At 52.5% G+C, this 18,081-nt stretch overlaps 1 protein-coding gene across 1 annotated transcript in view; it reads left to right on the top strand.

Annotated features, from left to right (window-relative positions):
• The first annotated feature begins 2,517 nt into the window (after window positions 1-2,517).
• SEPTIN11 (septin 11) overlaps window positions 2,518-18,081 on the top strand; it is a 47,473-nt gene continuing 31,909 nt past the window's right edge. The window contains exon 1 of the mRNA XM_084264058.1: window positions 2,518-2,558. Within this exon, the coding sequence (XP_084120184.1) occupies window positions 2,532-2,558 (27 nt within the window). The 5' untranslated portion in view covers window positions 2,518-2,531. The remainder of the gene's footprint in view (window positions 2,559-18,081) is intronic.

An 18,081-nucleotide genomic window follows, 5' to 3' on the forward strand; every position in this document is an offset into this window, starting at 1 on the left:
CTCCAGGCTCAACACCCCCAGCTCCCTCAGCTGCTCCTCAGAGGATTTGCCCTCCAGCCCCTTCCCCAGCCTGGTTGCCCTTCAGTGTTACAAAAAGAAGCAGCAAGCCCCACTGCTCAGCCTGGTAGCAGTGTCCTGTTGGCGTGTGAAAGACGTTCCCTTAGGGAGGTGCACACCCGTGTTTGTGTTCAAACAGGAGGTGAGTTTACCCAAGTTCTGTGTGTTCTTGCCATCTTCTCATCACTCCATCTGACGTTGCCTCACAGCTGACACAAAAAGTTACTGAAGCACTGGCCCACTGTATCTACACAGAGATGCAAAACCAGCTTTAGAAAACTGGAACCAGTTCCTGCAGGATGTCTGGAATGAGGGACCAGCAGTGCCCTTTGCATGGGTGCCCATCTGTTCGCAGCAGTTACGAAACTTTCAGGAGTGAGGGGTCTGCTTCTTCCAGCTGGACTCTAGGAATGCAAGGAACTACACTGCCTGAGATCCAGAAAGATTGCAGGATATTTCTTTGTCTCGATGGCTGGGTGGGTTTTTTCCCCCTCTACTCTTCCAGCACCAACAGCCATACCCAGGAAGGTCTGTACACCTGACTGCCGCAGAGAAATCTCAGCCGTGGCTCTCCCAGCTTCTCGCTGAGGAAGGGCAGGGTGAGTCACGTCGGGGTTTTGCAAACACAGATCTCCACCTTAGTTACGTGACGCCCATGCAGGAGTATCCTGCGTGCCTCATTCAGAGAAGGGGAAGCTGTGTCTGCCTCACCCACAGGTGAAACAAGGGCAACTCCTGAGATACCATCATCAGGTTCCCACTAGAGGCTGCACTGGTCCGAGCACATTTCCCAGTGCTGGCAAGCTCAGCATCTCCTCACCCGGAGCCGGAGCCGTGCATGCAGGAGGAATCTGCTAGGGAAGCACAAACACTATCTGATAGAGCAGCTCCTTAGGATACTGGCAGTAATGCCTAACACGTTAGTGTAATAGAATCATGGTGTTAACTATGCTTGCAGCATCTTACTAGTAGAAACCCCGCTCGTTACCCTCGTTTGCAGAGGCAGCTTAGCTAATGTTGGCTGCACCTGTGCCCAGTTAAGTGCTGCAGACTCAGGTGCACATCTTCAGCCCAGGTGAGGAGCAGTGCTCTTCCACTTCTTGGGCTCTCAGGCTGGGAGCAGGTATGGGTGGCTGTTCTTGAATGTTGGCTTCTGAGTGTTTCAAAACACGTTGTAAAGAGCTGCGGAAAGGAAATTCTCAGACTTTGTAGCCTTCTGCGAACAGCCGTGTGTTTCCCCACAGCGGTACAGGAGTAGCTCTTGGAGTGGAAAGGTAAAAGCTTTGGGTTGGAGGGTGTATGAATGGTAAGTGCGCTGTTGAGGTCTATTTACTTGCTACTTGGGGTCATTTGCTTGTAGGAGGTGCTCTCAGCTCTTATCTCTCTGGCTTTTTTCTTTTGGCTCTGTGAGTCTTCATGTAAAGGGGTAGGTGTGTGATTTATGTATCCTTCATGTGTGCAACAAACTGGGTCTCTGCCTTTAGGGTAGCCTTTTGGGGTTTGAAAAGCGCTGCAGGGCCAGACCCGGCTCTGCTCTTCCTTTGCCGCTGCCTTGGTTGAAGACTTGCGAGCAGGCAGACTGACTCCAGCCTGAGCCTCTTGCCTTTGCAGGTAATGGGGTGCTGTGCTTCACATCTGGCTGTGAGATGTTTTGCCAGTTGGGAGCAGCAAGGAGCCAGCTGTGCTTTGTTTCACCCCTGGAAACCCTGCGTGGGAGAGGGAGAGCAACTGGCTGCTATGGCTGGGTGTATGTGGCTTGTTTGGAGAGGGACCATGGGTTTGGCAGATAGGGAGAGCCCGGGGAATAAGCTGCCTGGCTCTGTCCGCTGTGCTGTTGTACGAGGGGATTAGGGGCTCCTGTTGGAAAACAGCCCCAGGTGTGGGGGCTCCTGTCTGACTCCCAGTTACAAACCTCTCTCTGCCGAATCCCCATCCTCCCCGTTAACCCAGCTGGCAGCGGGAGGACCTGGCCATCTCTTTGCGAGGGCCCCTGAAGCAGATGAGGCTCTTAACGTTTGGCTGACCCCCCATCGTTGTGGGGCCACCACAGTCGGCGAGTGATGCTGCCATGGGGTAAGGGGATGGGTACGAGAGGCCGGGCTGGGGGGAGCGGGCAGGGAGCAGCCCGAGCTCCCCCTCCCCAGGCCAGCCCCACCGCGGGATAGAGCAGCGCGGCCCCTCTGGGAAGGGCTCTCCAGGAGAGGGATTAATTGCGATTACGTCTGGGGATTGACCGAATCCTGCTGTCAGCCCCCTTGGGGCTCCAGCCTACTTTTGGGGCTCCCGGAGACCTTAGCTTCGCAGCCGGCCGGGTCCGCGCCGGCGGCCCAGGGGGGAGGGCCGGGGGGGGTCCCGCCTCGCCGCCCGGCCCCTTTGCATTGCGCATGGGCCCCGCCGGGTGGCCATGTTGCAGCCCTAGCAGGCGGCGCAGAGGCGGCGGCGGCGGGCCGGGGAGCGCAGCGCACTGCACCGCGATGGCCGTGGCCGTGGGGAGACCGGCGGTGGGTGCTGCGGAGCTGCTGGGCGGAGGGGCGCGGGGCCGGGCCGTGCCGGGCCGGGGGTGAACCGCCCCCGCACGGCGGCGTGCGGTGCCGGGGAGCAGTGGTAGGGGTGCGGTGCCGGGGATGCTGTGTGTGTGTCGGGGGGTGCAGGGGTGCGGCGCCCGGGGTGTAACGCGGAGGGTTTGTGGGGGCTGCTGTGCTGGAGGGGACGGCGGGCTCGTCGGGGCGGCGTGCTGGGAAGCCGCCGCCCGTGCCCGTTCCCGGGACCGGGCCGGAGGGAGGGGGGAACCCGCGCAAAACTTTTTCGCCCCGGTTTTGGGCCGCGGCTCTTTGTTGCGGCGGGGCCGGCGGCGGCGGCTCCTCACGGAGCCCCTCGCTGTGAGCCGCGGGGAGACACCGGGGGCGGCCCGCGGGCTGCGGGGGCCGCGGCTGGTGGCTTGTCGCGGGTGCTCCTGCCCCGTCGATTCCCGTGAGTAGGGAAACTTGGGACCGCGGAGGGCTCTGCCTCGGACGGGCTGGGCGGGCGGGGAAAGCACCCGCAGCCCCTGGGGAGAGGCTTTGGGCGTTCGGCTGCGGGCTTGGAAATCCCGGCGTGGAAGTCTTGTGAGGGCCACGCGTCTTTGGCATCTTTCAGTGTGACCGTTTTTCCTGGGAATATGGTGGCCAGGAGTGGGGGTTTTTTATGTCCCCGTTGAGAAAAACAAAAGATTTCCCCTTCACACAGAGAAAGGGGGGGGGAGAAAAAAACCAAACCCACCATCCAAACCCAGAACCTCCTCCCCACCCCTCCAACCCCCCAGCCCAAAACCGAACTGCTGCTGCGCCTGAACAGTCTCCCTTGGGTCCAGCTTGCGGAACCGTGAATGAAATTCCCCCCTAACCAGGCTGAATGCACTTTTGTGTGTCGTCGGCCGGGGCAGAGGAGAGCCTTGACGGGCTTCCCGGGAACTTTTTCAGTGCTTGAGTAGAACAGATGTTGCCCCCTGATTGAAGGACCTCAAGCTCCTTGTAATAAGGAAATGGTCTGTGTTCAAGATGTGACCAGGATGAGACGGTTCCCTTTAGCTTCTATTCATGTGCTTGTGGATCTGTGGGGCTCTCTAGTTCCTCTGATGTGGCAAAGCAAATGTATGAAGATGAGGGTTAATGATGTTAACTGGAGGTGGGGAAATTATGCTGCTGAGCAAAATAAGAGCTGCTGTTTGTTAACAGAATACCTATAAATTATCCCAGCTGTTTGTAAAGCTGCATCTGAAAGCATTCCTTGGTCTTAAGGTCTAAATCTTGCCTAGAAATTGAAGTTTGCCTTTCTGTGTAAGAAGATGCGCTAAAACCACTACTTCAGCTGAATTTTCTTGGCAGTACTCTCCAGCCTGCCCTAAGAGCTGCTCTGCTTTGTCGAGAGGTCAGCACTCCGCACATGGACAGGCTCTGGAGCGTGGCTTGTCACGAGATGCTGTCGCTGTTTGATCTTGTGCCTGTGTTTTTGCTTTTAGTTTTCTGTCATTACACGAGACTGATGCCGCTGCTCAGCCTCTTGCGTTGTCAGTTAATCCAAGTGTGTGATGAGCCCCAGAACAGCATCTGCAGAGGTTTGGTACCAGTTGAACGTATTCCTATTTGTGTGCCACTAAGCACTGACAGTGAAATAAAGCACCCCCCAGCTTGGGGGGCGTGCGAGGGCACTCGCCTTCCTCGTGAGCAGCTGCTGGGCAGACCCCAGAATTTCAGAACTGGTGCTTTTTGGAGCAAAGAGCTGCTTTATCTTGGGGTGATAAAAGAAGAAAGGACAGCGGGCTGGTAAATGGGTAGATGCTGTGGGCGTTTCATCTCGTGTACCTTCTTATCTAATCCTCTCTGCTGCCCTGCTGTTGTGTTGCTGGGGGGTGGTAGGGAGCTTGTAGAAATAGTTAATTATACAGTAGGGTAAGGCTGATGAGCGCTTGCTTATCGAGCTTTCAACACAATAATTGTATTTCATATGGGCCCTGAGTGATATGTATCTTGTTGGAGGCAGCATGGGGTGGAATTAAAGGAAGGGGGAAAGAAGAGAGAAGGAATGAAAGAAAAAGCAAGTCGGTTTGACTGAAAACTGTGATAACATTCCTGAGTCAACCTTGTGCGTCCTGGCAGGATATGACATTATGTTAATTGTAAAAGCATGCATACAAAAAATAACTCCAGCAAGCTGCTCTGAAGTGTCTGTGTTTAATTGTAGCTGAGCAGGGTGTGTTTTGGTGGGATGGGCGGCTTTCATTTTAAGGCCCTCAGCCCACAGATGTGGAGGCAGATGTGTAATGTGCTGCCTGTAGTTTCATTTGACTTAACAGAGACTGAGCTCCCTGTGGAAATGGGAGGTGTGCATAAGCAAAAAATCTTGGCAGGATTGGTGCTGGGAGCTGCCACAGGACCCCTCAGCTGATGGGAAGCTATGCATATGTTTGGACATGCACCAGGGTGGAAGGATGCATGTGGTCATCTGGGCTCCGTGAGAGATAAGCCACTGGCAGTGTGGGAACTGTTGGGATGTGCTAGATAAGGGACCCCCTTCTTCCTCCCTAGTTCATTCCTAGCATCTTGACCAGGGCTGGCTGGTTTCTCAGTAGCTCAGAGCATGGAGGAGAGCTCTGGCCTCCCTACCCTGCTCTTTGTTTATCCTAAACGTTTACAGACTTGTAGCCTGGTCTAGTTAAAGGAGCAAAACTAATGTTTACACATATGTATACACTAATGTATGCTCCTCTCCAAGGCAAACAAATTGATGGAAAATGAAGCTGGGATACAAATTTTTACGTGGGAAACGTTGCTGGAGAGATTAGAACAGCACAGTGTATTCTTCCATCTGTTTTAAAAATACTTGCTAATGAGAGACTGACAGTATCCATGGAGGGGAAGAAAGGAGAGGGAGACGAGAAGGTAGAGCAGGGTTGGCAGATCTGAAGAATCTCTGCTCTGTCTTTATCTGAGCATCAGATCATAGAATCTCAAAATGCTTTGGGTTGGAAGGGACCTCAAAGCCCCTCTAGTTCCATGGCCATGGGCAGGGACACCCTCACTAGCCCAGGGTGCCCAAAGCCCCATCCAACCCAGCCTTGAACCCTGCCAGGGATCCAGGGGCTCCCACAGCCTCTCTGGGCACCCTGTGCCAGGGCCTCCCCACCCTCAGAGGGAAGAATTCCTTCCTAATGTCTAACCCAACCCTGCCCTCTGCCAGCTTGAAGCCATTGCCCCTGTCCTGTCCCTGCACTCCCTGGTGACAGCCCCTCTCCCACTCTCCTCTAGGACCCCTTGAAGCAGTGGTGGGCCAACATTAGGTCCCCCTGCAGCCTCCTCTTCCCCAGGCTGAACAAGCCCAGCTCGTTCTACCCAATCTCTCAGATCTACTACCACCCACTGGGGTCAGTAAGAAGCCTGGGGCAGAGCCTTAGGAAAGCCATGGGTGTGTATGATGGTGGGTTACTGACTGTAGGCAATGGGATGGGTGCTGAGAAAGGGGAGTCTTGCTGTGCTCTTGCTAGCCTGGTGTCCAGTCACCTTCACTGATGGAGGTGCAACTGGGTGGGAGAGGAGCTGTTGCGAGGGGAGAGCTGAGGCTGGGGATGGGCCCTCAGGGAGGGATTGTGGATTGTCGTGCTCTGGGTGTGGGTTGGCAGTGCCCTGCATACTCTGCACCTTGCTGCTTTCCAAACAAACTGTGAGGCTGAGCTGTCTTGTACCCTTCAGGGAGCATTGTGGGGCTGCGGGTTCTCTGAGGAGTGAATACAGAGATGGGTGTTGTGGGCTTGGTGGCACTTGGGGCTGTGTGTGTGGCTGGAGCATGGGTTTTGGCTTCCTTGCCTGCTTTTGGCTGTGCAGTGTGACTCTGGGCCTGGCCTGGCTCAGCTGCCCGTGCCAGGGAAGCCCTGGGTGGTGCACACAGGACTGGAGTATTTTAGTTTGTGAACTCCTCGTTTCCTCTATTCGCCTCGGGGTCTTGTTTGCAGTAGGAAATTCTTTCAGACAATTCTTGTTGATGTGAACAATGGTGGGAACCTGTCTCCTCTTTGCCTTGTTTTCAGCACCGCCTCGCTTGTGGGGCAGGTTATGTGTCCAGCCCATGAGCTCCGGGCCTCTGGCTTTTCCAGCGTGAAGTGAGATGACTGGGAGTCAGGATCACAGCATTGGGAAGGTTGGAAAAGACCTCCAAGCTCATCTAGTCCAACTTCCCCCACCACCACCCATATGCCTCACTAAACCATGTCTCCAGGTCCCTCATCCAGCCTCTCCTTGAACACCCTGAGGGACGGTGACTCCCCCACCTCCCTGGGCAACCCCTTCCAATGCCCAACCGCTCTTTGGGAGAAGAAATGTCTCCTCATTCCTGACCTGACCCTCCCCTGGCACAGCTCACAGCCATTCCCTCTGTGCTGTCACTGGGTATCTGTGAGAAGGGGCTGAGCCCCAGCTTACTGCTTATGTCTGTGTAGATGAGATCACGGGGAATCAATTTTACTGTCTGAGTGGGGCCTCTGCAAATAATGATGGGGATTGATTAAGTAAGCAGCATGAATCTGAAGTAAAATATTTACTCAGAGCTGAGGCATGTTTTATATGCCCCCTTCCCACCCCTGCAGCCCCTGGGAGATGGCTTGGCTGCCTGCCTGCTCTGGGGAGATGTGAGGGTTGTCGCTCCTCCTGTGCCCTTGGTATGTCTCTTTCTCCTGGGATAATGCCGGGAGTGTGAGGTTGCCCATTAGCTTGTGGCCCGGTTTGCAGGGGAGATGCTGATGGGACAGGGTCTTCTGTTGGCTTGGCGAAGGCTTCTACTTCATCCGTACTCTTCATTGGCTGGGTTTGGCTCTAGCCTTCAGCCTTCAGCATGTGTAGCGGCTCTTGTGGGAAAAGATGCTGAAGCAATTTCAGCTCAGAACGCTTGGGTGCAACCAGGTGATCTTAAAAACAAACAGAAAAAGCCCCACAAATAGTACTTGAGGCTTTTTTTAGGTACACTGCGTAGCTGCCTTTGCTTCCAGCTCTGCGAACAGCGCTCCAGCCTACTGTAATCAGTGATGCGTAATAATGGTTCAGGCAAACACCGCGGTGCCGTTAGCATCCAGCCCTAACGCTGGCAGAGAATGCTCCAGATCAGAGTCTGAAAACTGGGTTCAGGGTCTTGGCTTGGCTAAGAGCAGTGATAACAAACTTACCCAAACGTTCTTCTTTCTCCCTGTACTGTAAGTGGTAGCTTGCATGCTATCTGCAGTGCGTTTCCTGAGATGGGAGTAAGGGATGCTCTTTCTTGGCTGCTTCATTCCATCTGGATTCCTTCCCTCCCTGCCTCTGACTGCAGTGACGGAGGGAGATGAACATGGGGCAGGACTCACCAGAGCTGTTTTCATCCACCAGGCAGGTGTAGAAAAAGCCAGCTTGGCCAGCCCGAGCCAGTGGAGAAAGAGCCCTGAGAAGGAGACGAAGCTCCTTCTGGTTCTCCGTTGGTGACACCCAGCCCTTCCGCAGGCTTTGTCCCCGTGGCTGTGCCTTCCGCTTGTCCGATACGAGTGGTACCCACTGTTGGCATGAAACACACTCCAAAGGCTGTTACTGCCATTTCACTGGTAATTGGTTTGCTGAGCTCTGCAGGTGAAGTCCTGAGCTATCCTTGGGACTCTGTGTTTGACAATGCCGGCTGCACCCGTGTCTTGACAAGCGGCGAAGTTGCCTTGGGATCTGGGTTTGCAGTTAGAGCTTTGAAGCTGCTGAAAACTGGGAGGAAGAGAATCTGGTTCTTGCAGACTTTGGCTTTTTGTTTTCTTTGGTAGGATCCTGCATAAGATGTGGGATTCATAAAAGCATCCGTAAAAGATGTGGGGCTGTTGGAGAGGTCAGAGGAGCCACGGAGATGATCCGAGGGCTGGAGCACCTCCCCTACGAAGAGAGGCTGAGGGAGCTGTGATCCTTGGGGTCCCTTCCAACCCAGACCAGTCTATGACTAATCTATGGTAAGGTGATGGCAAAGCACAGGCTGCTACTGGCTTTTGGGTTGGTTTGGGGTTTTTTCCCACCTCAACATACGGCTTCCTTAGGTCTTTCTGTTATCTACTTTAATATTCTGTTCCTGTTTCTGCATTCCAAATTTATTTTTGGATGGGATCTAGCTGCTGGAAATATGTTCTTGAAGTACAGTAATTGCAGGTTATTTCTTTACCAGATCTAGTCCTGAATACTTAGCACAAGCCAGAAGCTTGTTTTAGCAACACTTTGGTTTTGCCAGGGACGCTGCCTGCTTTGCCAGCAGCTCCTGAGAGCTGGTCACCCTACACAGCAGTGGTTTGACTGTGAGTGGTTTCTGGAAATCAGGATGTCTTGTGCGTTGCACTCTGAAATGATGTTAACCTATCTTGTGTGATGGGAGTGGAAGGGGAGAAACAGGGGTGTTGTAAATGAGTTACAGGACTGTTGGGACTGTCTGTGGATGTGAAGGTGTCTGTGAACTTGTTTTCAGTCTGCTCTGCACAGGGTTCCTTGGGTGCACGGTGAAGTGCGGTGTCCTGCGGAAGCAAGAGGCTCCACAGAATCTGTTTCCCAGGAGTGTGCTGAATGCGCTGCATGTGAGAGCTGCTTTTCTTGGGCACATTAGTATGGCTTGAAATCAGTTGCTGATGGTGGCAGCTTCTTTTTGTCTGTAAAGAACATTAAGGTGGGAGAGGAGCGAGATGGGAAGACAGCTCGGTGACAGCACGAGCTTGTGTTCCCCTCTTCAGCAGGGCAGTGCGGTGAAGTGCAAGAGCACAAAGTGCAGCAGAGTTTGGATTCCAAGTCCAGCTTTACTCTTTGGATAGAAGTTCCTGCTGGCAGCCTCGCCAAAGCCCACAAATCTTCTCCTGTGAAAACCCATCTCCTCTGATCTAAGTCAGCCCAGGGGCTTTGGGCAGCTTTCAGGTGAACGAAGAATAGCAGGTGGATGGTCCTGGCTCAAGTTTTATTTTCTGGGAGAAAACTGAGCAGGTGACAGCCTAGCTTGGACGTGAGCAACCTGAAAATGGGAAGGTGTCTGGTTACCCGTGACGCCTGTTCTTGGCATCCCCCTGCACTGGTGGGGATTACCTCGCATCAAGAGGTATGTGTAGGAAATGCATGGGTTTGCAATAATGAGGATGTGCATAAATGTAGCTGGATTTTCCTTTTCGTGTGATTAAAAGATTATTCTTTTCTGTTGTCTCCTTTTGTTTTGCTAGGATGAAATTTCTTGGCTTGCTGTGGGACAAGCTTGGGGACATCATGCCTAATGATGTTTCCGTAGTCTTTCTGGTTTGTTTCTAGCCTGAGATGCTAAGAGTGATGCAGTCAGAGATTAAATAACTGGAAATAGTTCTCACTTATTCACAGCTTTTATGGCCAAGAGATAAGGTTGCCCTACTGCGAGCAGGTATATTGCTAGCTGTAAATGCTAGCAGTGATTATACAGCTTAATGCAGCCATCTGGGACTGAACACATGCACAGGCCTCGAATCTTCATGTCAGGACCCCAAGAGGAGCAGGGATTTTTGCCAGGTCGCCTGGTGACTCGTCCTGGTGGTAAATCACCACACTGCTGAACTGCTGCATCTGCTGGCGGTGGGTTTTTCCTCCCCCCAAATCTGTTCCGTGTCCAGGTTTTGCTGTGGTAGGTCTCCTTGCTCCTCTTCTTTCTTGGTCAGTTGCAGGTCTGTGTTAGGCCACAAAATTTACTACTCCCGACTGGAAACTGTCTGCCCTTTGAACAAGCTGATTCCCCTCCTGTTCCTCTGCTCCCTTCAGGGACTGGGAGGCTGCAGTGAGGTCCCCCCACAGCCTTCTCTTCTCCAGGCTGACCCAGCCCAGCTCCCTCAGCCTCTCTCCCTAGGGGAGCTGCTCCAGCCCTCTGATCATCTTTGTGGCTCCTCTGACCCCTCTCCAACAGCCCCACATCTTCCTTGTGTTGGGCCCCAGCTCTGGACACAGGACTCCAGCTGGGGAGGGCAGAGCAGAGAGGGACAATCCCCTCCCTGTCCCTGCTGGACACCCCTCTTCTGATTTAAGATTATTTGTAATTAAAACTGAGAGTGGTTTTGCTTGTTTCCTGTATATTGTAGGTAATTTCCAAGCTGAGACAAATCCTTAATGCGTTTAAGCCAAGGCTCTTCTACCCAAAAGTATTTTTTCTCATAGAAAATGCCAACCTAGTCTCATTCTGTTTCATCTCTTCATTAATATTGAATCCATGGCACTTTAATGTGGCAGCCAGAGCGAAGCAGGGAATTTCAGCTAATATCTGACAACAGCAAGCTGAGATTAAATGACATCTGAGTGCAATCTGCTATATATAATGTAATTGGCGTTTTTCAGGAGCATTTGACCTAATTTATGGTGTGGCTTTTTTCTCCCCCTGCCCCCTCAAATCTGTCTTCGGAGGTTGGTTATTCATAAGGCTTTCTGTGCCTTCAGCCTGCTTTTGGGAAGATGCTGGGTGCCAGCCAGCCCTCTGAGCCCCTGTGAGGGGGAGAGATGCTAAGCAGGTTTGGGGGAGATCTGGGGTTAGGCGCTCCTCTAGTCGGTGGCAAGGCTGGTGGGTGAGGGGTCCCCGTAGGGACCTGCTATGAGAAGGGTCAGAGGCTGTTGCCTCTGTACCTGTGAGTTTCCAGTGTGCTGTGCCCATTTTCAAAGTGGTGACGTGAGTCTCTGTCCAGAGAGGTGTCCCCCTTCCTGGCTTTGGGTGAGCTCTTGCAGAGCATTCCTGTCTTTCTCATAGGCCTTGCTCAGTCTCGTGGGGAACGGAGGGGGTTGGCAGTGACAGCACCAGACACTGGTGTCCAGGGTGGGTGGCAAGTGGCACCAGATGTGGGAAGAACCTGCATGTAATTCTCCGCTTTGGCCCTGCGGCAGCTCTTCAGTGAGATAGTAGTACAACCTTCCAGAAGCTTGGAATTGCAAAGGATGAAAGTTCATAAAATTACAGAGCATCAAGTTCCAACCCCCTGCCATGGGGGGCGGTCATGAAGTTCCACCCACCTCCACTAGCCCAGGGTGCCCAAGGCCCCATGCAACCCAGCCTTGAACCCCACCAGGGATTCAGGGGCTCCCACATTAAGAAGAAATTCTTCTTTGCAGCTGAACACCTCTCAGACTCATTGGGGTGTGACACCACTGGGGTTATGGAGCAAAGCCCAGAGAATGGACGAGTACCTCACCCTCTGGGAGGTGCAGTTGATGGTCACCGAACAATGGCAATGACCGGCTTCGGTTTCAGATATGTGGTTGCCAAAAAGTAGTAGTGCCAGAGGACTCTGGGTTTGTGTTTGCAGGTAGCTGAATACCAATCCTGCTGGAAACCACCTCAGCTAGTTGGCGTTTGGAGTTATGCAATTATTCATTATTAGCTCGTTAATTCCAAGAGCCGCTTGGGATCGGGGTTGGTGTGGCTGGCGTGCTGCAAGGGTTTCGGCTCCTGGTTGTTGGGCGCTCTTGGGCAAATACCTTCATTTTGGTGTTGGCTTTTGTTTCCTCCACACGCAAAGCAGATGATGCTTCCCTTCCTTGTTGTGTAAGCTGCAAAGCCACCACCAATTAAATAAGTCACCTTTACGAGCCCTATTGTGCTGAAACCAGCGAGATCTTGTGGCACAGAACCATTGCTAGACCAGTGCCTTTAATTAAAAACACCTTCAAGAAAATAACTATTCAAATAAGGTCATATGCAAGTTATGTTTTCAAGGAGATTTAACGAGCAATTTCAGCAAGAAGAGAGCAGTGTGAGTAACTCTGCTGACCTCGTTTCTCCAGGTTGATGTAAAGGTGATTGAGGGCCACTTTCAGATAGAACCTTCTTGAGGCACAGTGCAAATCCAGCTCTCTCTCCTGGACAGTTGTGAGAGAAAAGAAGGGCTGGGCATCAGCCTTCCTCTTCTGAAGGCTTTTTGAGTTTCTGGAGAGGTTATTATGTACCTGTCAGACCCCGGTTGTGCTGGGGTACAAGCAACCTATGCAGGGCTGTATGTGGCTTTGTGCAATACCTACTGCTTTGAGCGATGCGGAGGTGGAGACTGCTGCATCTCCAGCCTTTGCAGCAGCACTAATAAAGAATATGCAGCAGCACATCCCTTCCTTTGGTATCTCATTAAATAACTTGAGCCAGGGGCAAAAACATGCTCTGCACATGGGAATTGTGCTCCAGTTTTGGGATCAGCAGGTCTGCAGCGCTTGGAGTTGCAGAGCGTGTTGGAGCAGGGAGCTCCTGCATGTGAACTCATCCTGCAGAGTCCTCTGCAGGAGACACTTGCTCCAAGCAGGCTGAATTTGCCTTTGGGTATGTTTGTCTTCCCTGAATCCCTGGGTCTGGCTCCATTAAGTCGTGACAGGATTTACCTGCTCTGACAGGCCTTTAAAGCCTTGCTGCTGTGGAGAGATAAAGCATCCCTGCTCGCCTGTCACAGCCCTTCTTGCTCTGCCATCAAGTCGTGCTCAGCTATTGTGTGCTATGTGCTGGTGTAGTCAGTCGGCCAAGCTACGCAGCTCGGTGCCTTTCTTAGAGAGGTGCTGGCTGTGCCCTGCTGCCTGTCCTGGTGCTTCCAGGAGACACAACCCCAGAAAGGAGTGGCGATAGAGCCTAGAAAGTGCGATCTAGTATGGGCAGCCCATGTGGGACCCTGGCTGATGGGGCCGAGCACTGGCCTTTGCGCATCTTGCTGTGGGAGGGCAGCCTCTGCAGCGGGATGGGAAGTGGTCAGCACACTGACCACTACATCAGGCTTCTTCAGAGTGACACCTTTGGGGGGGGAGTGGGAAATCTGAGTGATGTGAGTATGCCGAGCCACAGCATGAAGTACCTGCCAGGGATGCAGCCTAGTGGCAGATCCCCTTACTCACAGCATCCATCTTGCTAAACGGTTCATTCTTCCCTTCCAAAAGTTGTCCTTGAGTTGTCCTTTGTGTGTTCCAGCAAAGCGCTGTTTGGTAGGTATTGTCTGTACTTGTGTGGCTGCAGGAGTGAGAATTCTCCCAGGTATGGCTTAGCTTGACTGGCTGGGGGAGGTCTGAGCAGCAGGACTCTTTGGATGGTTAATGCACTATGGAATTCCTTCTGTTTGCTTCTGGGGTGTATTGGGGAATGGCATTGGAAGTGTGGGGTGAGTTTAGCTCGAGTCAGCTACGAGCACTGGCAGGTATTGCTGGAGCAGGGGCCTTGACAGGAGGGCAGGAACGAAGAATAAGTCTGGATCCAGCTGCTTGTGCTTTCCTTTAAATACACGAATGTGACCAGGGTGGATGGGCACAGCAGAATGTGGTAGCTGACGTTAATTAATCTGTGGGGTGGATGCTGGCTCTGGTTTAACCTTTCAGCTGGGCTCCACAGACAGCTAATGGATGTTGCAGCAGGCTGTGTGTGGAATAATTCATGAATTTGGAAGAAAACGACTCTAGTGAGCACGTGGGTGAACGCCAGTGGCTCATGAATCTGACAATGGTCTTGTGAGCGGTGGGATGCTGCAAGGAAAAAACACCCCATTGGGTGGGCTCAGGGTGTTGGATCACAAGTGTTGCTCATGGCTCCGGGAGAGGGGCTGTTGCGCTCTGCAGAGGATCACAGAGAGCTCTAGGGCATCTGTCCTGAAGGAAGCAGGAATGTGTTGAATACTCATACTTCTGCATGAAACAAGAAGTGGGAAGCAGTGCAGGGGGGAGATGTTCTTAACTACCAGGTTTTCCCAAGCGACCTTCTTGGTCTCTGTGTCATCCTGGAAGAAGTTTCACTTTGTTTCAAGTATTTGGAGTGCCTGGGTGAATGTCAGGTCTCTTGCTCTCCCAGCAGCTCAGTACCGCTGCAGACCTGATCTCTGGCTCAGGAGCTCAGTGGTGTGAGTGTCTCTTGTGCAGCTGGAGAAGTGGAAGCCCTGCCCCAGTGCCAGATGTGAGCCTAACGCACTGCCCTGCCTCTCCTCCCAGCCTCCTGCTTTTAATTAAACTGTCGCGACACTGCCGGCAGAGCAGGGACCGAGATACCAGGAGCCAGAGGTCCAGCTCAGAGGCGTTTGGGAGCCCTGCCATGCAGATGGGAAGCCTGTGATGGTGTGTGGGGCAGGGCCTGCCTCCCACTAATTGTGGCTTGTTCAGCTGCTCTGCGACAGGGCTGGAAATACTGAAGTCTTGGAGAGATGGCAAAGTGTGTCCTCATAGCTGAGGAGCACTTGAGATGACGGCTGCCCCTCAGAACATCTCACTCCTGCTGTGAATGTTCACCTGCATCATTTGTCTGCGAGAATCTTTGTTGCCTTGAGAATAGTTGCAGGTGGCTGCAAGCAGACTTGTTGTAGTTAGTGTGTTACACAATTGCAGAGTTGTAGGGGTTGGAAGGGACCTCAAGTGATCACCCAGTCCAACCCCCCTGCCAAAGCAGGTTCCTGGGCTGACTTTTCACACTATGCCTCCAGATGTGGTCTTGCAGCGCAGCAGTGATTGCATCAAGCAGCTGAGCAGCTGCCTTCTGCGAAGGGTTTCTTGTGGTGGTAGAGCCCAGGGGCTTTGTTACAGCCTGAACTGCTGGAAGGAGGAGGCGTGACCTTTGGACAGGAGTGTGCAACTCCTCTGTCGGGTTTGCTCTCGGAAGGTGGGCTTTGGAATGAGCAGTGGAAGCCTGCCAAGTAGAAACTCCTCCATGGCCTATCTTTTAGCTCACCCTGTAGTTATCCCTAAGGAAGGGCCAACAGAGAGCACTGCTGGTGAAGCAGCAGGAGCCTCTGTGTCCCCCATACTGGAGGGGTCAGTGACCAGCTCAAGTGTGGGTTCATTGCTCTCTGGTTGAAGACCCCATGTTTCTGTAACGCATGTAATAATTTAAATAACACCCAGTGTTGCCTTGTCCCTTTTGCAGGACACTGATAACTAAACTGTGTTTTTACTGCAGGCCTTTTCCTGGCACACTCTGGTCCTGGGAAGCATGATGAAGTGTTTATGGCCGACGGAGCATTGCCAGTAAATGTCCCGTTCCATAGGAAGAGAGATGACACGTGCAGCTACCCCATATAGTTCTGGTTCCACAGCTGGCGTGCGCAGTGAGGAGCACAGCTCCTTCCAGCTGGGGATACTGGGGGCTGCCCAGACTTGGCTACCCTGGCAGCTGCTGCGTTCGGAAGCCTTGGATAGCTGCTTCTCTGTCCTCATGGAGCTTTGTGATGAAAGCATTTCCCCTCTCATTGTCAGGCCAAGCATTGTTTCTGCTCCGTGTGTAAATGACTGTGTATCCCCTCTCTTGGAGGAGATGTTGGTCTTGCTAGCTGAAATGCAATGTGAATGATCTGGAGCTTTGAGATACACTACCAGATCTCCTGGGGCAGTGTTGGGATGGACAGCTTATGAAGGAGTTATGGGAAGGCGCTTTCTGGAACTGTACTGTTGGAAAGGGAGGCCAAACACAAAACCTCCTTACTGATGCTAATAGGAGATGGGGAAAAAAACCACCAAGGGCTAGACAGGAAGTCATCTTAGTTTGGGAGATGCAAGCTTCTGTGCTGTGATCAGGTCACAAGGTATAAAGCTGGATGTTCTGTTCGGTAGTAGGTTCTAAGGGGACTTGTGTCTGATCTCCAGGGCTCAGAGAGTAACCAAATGAGAACTGCCCCTCTATGGTCTGTGGGGTTATGGGCCTTGATAAGACACTGCAGTCGGTACCTTGGCAGGAGGTTCATCAGAGGGATCTTTGACTAGTCAGGGGAAACTAGGCAGAGCACAGCTGTGTCTATAAGGCAGTCACTCTTCGTTAAGTGAATTAATTTGATGGACTGTATATGATAGTGTTAACAGAGGTCTGCTTTCTCCCATGGCTGGGGACAATTTATAAATGATTTATAAATCATTTTGCTCTTCTCTGCTGTTAGATATGTGACTGCAGCATCTTTCATCACCTTACTGCATGGATGATGCTGGATGTGTTCTTGGAGTGTGTGGCAGGGGCTGGTCCCTTTGCTGACCTGAGGGGAAACTAAAGGCTAAGCCCACAGAAGACAGAGCCCATGCCCTGGGACTGGTTCCTGGGATGGGGCTTGCTGACATTGGGGCACTCTGTATGGGAAAACCTTTGTGGGTTTTGCCAGGTTAGTGTGTGACAGGCTTCCTGAGGCTGTAGGCTTGGGGTTTTTTGCCTTTTTCTTTGTTGGGTGGCTTGTTTGCCTGTTTTCCTGATGGGATAAACTTTAAAGGGCCCAATACACCAGCGTACAAAGCTACTAGGAGGTTTTGGAGCAAGACTTCAGGATTATGTGTCAGTAAGAATAGGATTTTATGGCTACAGGATATGCTTAATTAGCATCTGGAATTTAGCCACTAACCTAAGCCTGTTTATAGAAATGCCGTTACTATTTTCCTTTCAGAGCTGTTTGGTTTTTTGTGTCCTCCTTCAAAATAATACCCAGTGCTGATAAAATGTAACAGCAGCCGAAAGCAAAATCCTTTTTCTCTCACTTGTTCCCTTATGCAGTGGTTCCTGTTGGGCTCTTTTAGTTTTGGGGGGTACTTTCCCTAGAGCAAAGATTGAAAGTTGTCCACCCCTCCCCAAAAAATCAAGCGTCTCAAACCACACCACTTGTCTGCAGCTTATGGGGCTCATAGCATCTGGGCCTACTTGTGTAAGGAGAAGTTTGAGGCCTTGAAGCTTTGTTTATATATTTTATTTCATGTTGGACAATCCTTAAGATACTCCCTTCCCTCCCCCCCACTTTCCCAGCCCTGGGAATTTGATGCGGTGCTTTTCCATGGCTGCTGCTGCATAAGGGGTGGTGTTTGTGGGAAGTCAGACGTGGCATTAGTCTCATCTCCTAAAGAATGAGCTTCCTCCCCTGAAATCTAGCTAGGGTCCTTAGAAACCTGCTGCAGGTATGCCCCAACTGCTGAGCTTGAAGTACGCGCAGGGGGATTGCAGGCTGTGAAACATGAAACTGCCTGGAGCAAGCGGAACTCCAGCGATGGCTGGTGTGTGCCAGGTCTGGCATAGCAATGCCATGGGGCTGTGCTTCATTCCCCAAGCACCTGAGCCTCCGGGGTGCTCCGTGGCAGCAGGGAGTTGGGTTTGGTTGGGCTGTGGGAGGCTTTGCGCTCTCCTCCTGATGCCAGCTTCCCCCAAATCCTGTAGCTGTCACTGGTGGCCTGGCAGGACACCCCCAGGTCCTTCTCAGCAGCTCTCCAGCTGCTCTGCCCCCAGCCTGTAGGGCTGCTCGGGGTTTTTATGTCCCATGTGCAGGTCACACTCCAGCCTGGCCCCCCCATGGGGCCTGAGGCAATGTGCTTTACTGGCTTCTCCATGTTCTGTGCAGTCTGGGTGAGGAAAGAGAGCGGCAGTTTTGCGGGTGAAGTGCCAGCACTGAAGGACACTACTCACCGGGATGTCTCTCAGAGGTGTGCTGTTATCTGGCTTTTTCCCCCTCCCCTTTGAGTGGCAGCTGGCAGGCAGTTTTCAGATGTCCAAAACTCTGCATGTGTTTGCTCAGAGACCACAAATATCCTGGGACTGGAGTGGGGGATGCAGAATGGAATATTGGGT

The sequence above is a fragment of the Gallinula chloropus genome, assembly GCF_964237585.1.
Source record: "Gallinula chloropus genome assembly, chromosome: 4".
NCBI lineage: Eukaryota > Metazoa > Chordata > Aves > Gruiformes > Rallidae > Gallinula > Gallinula chloropus.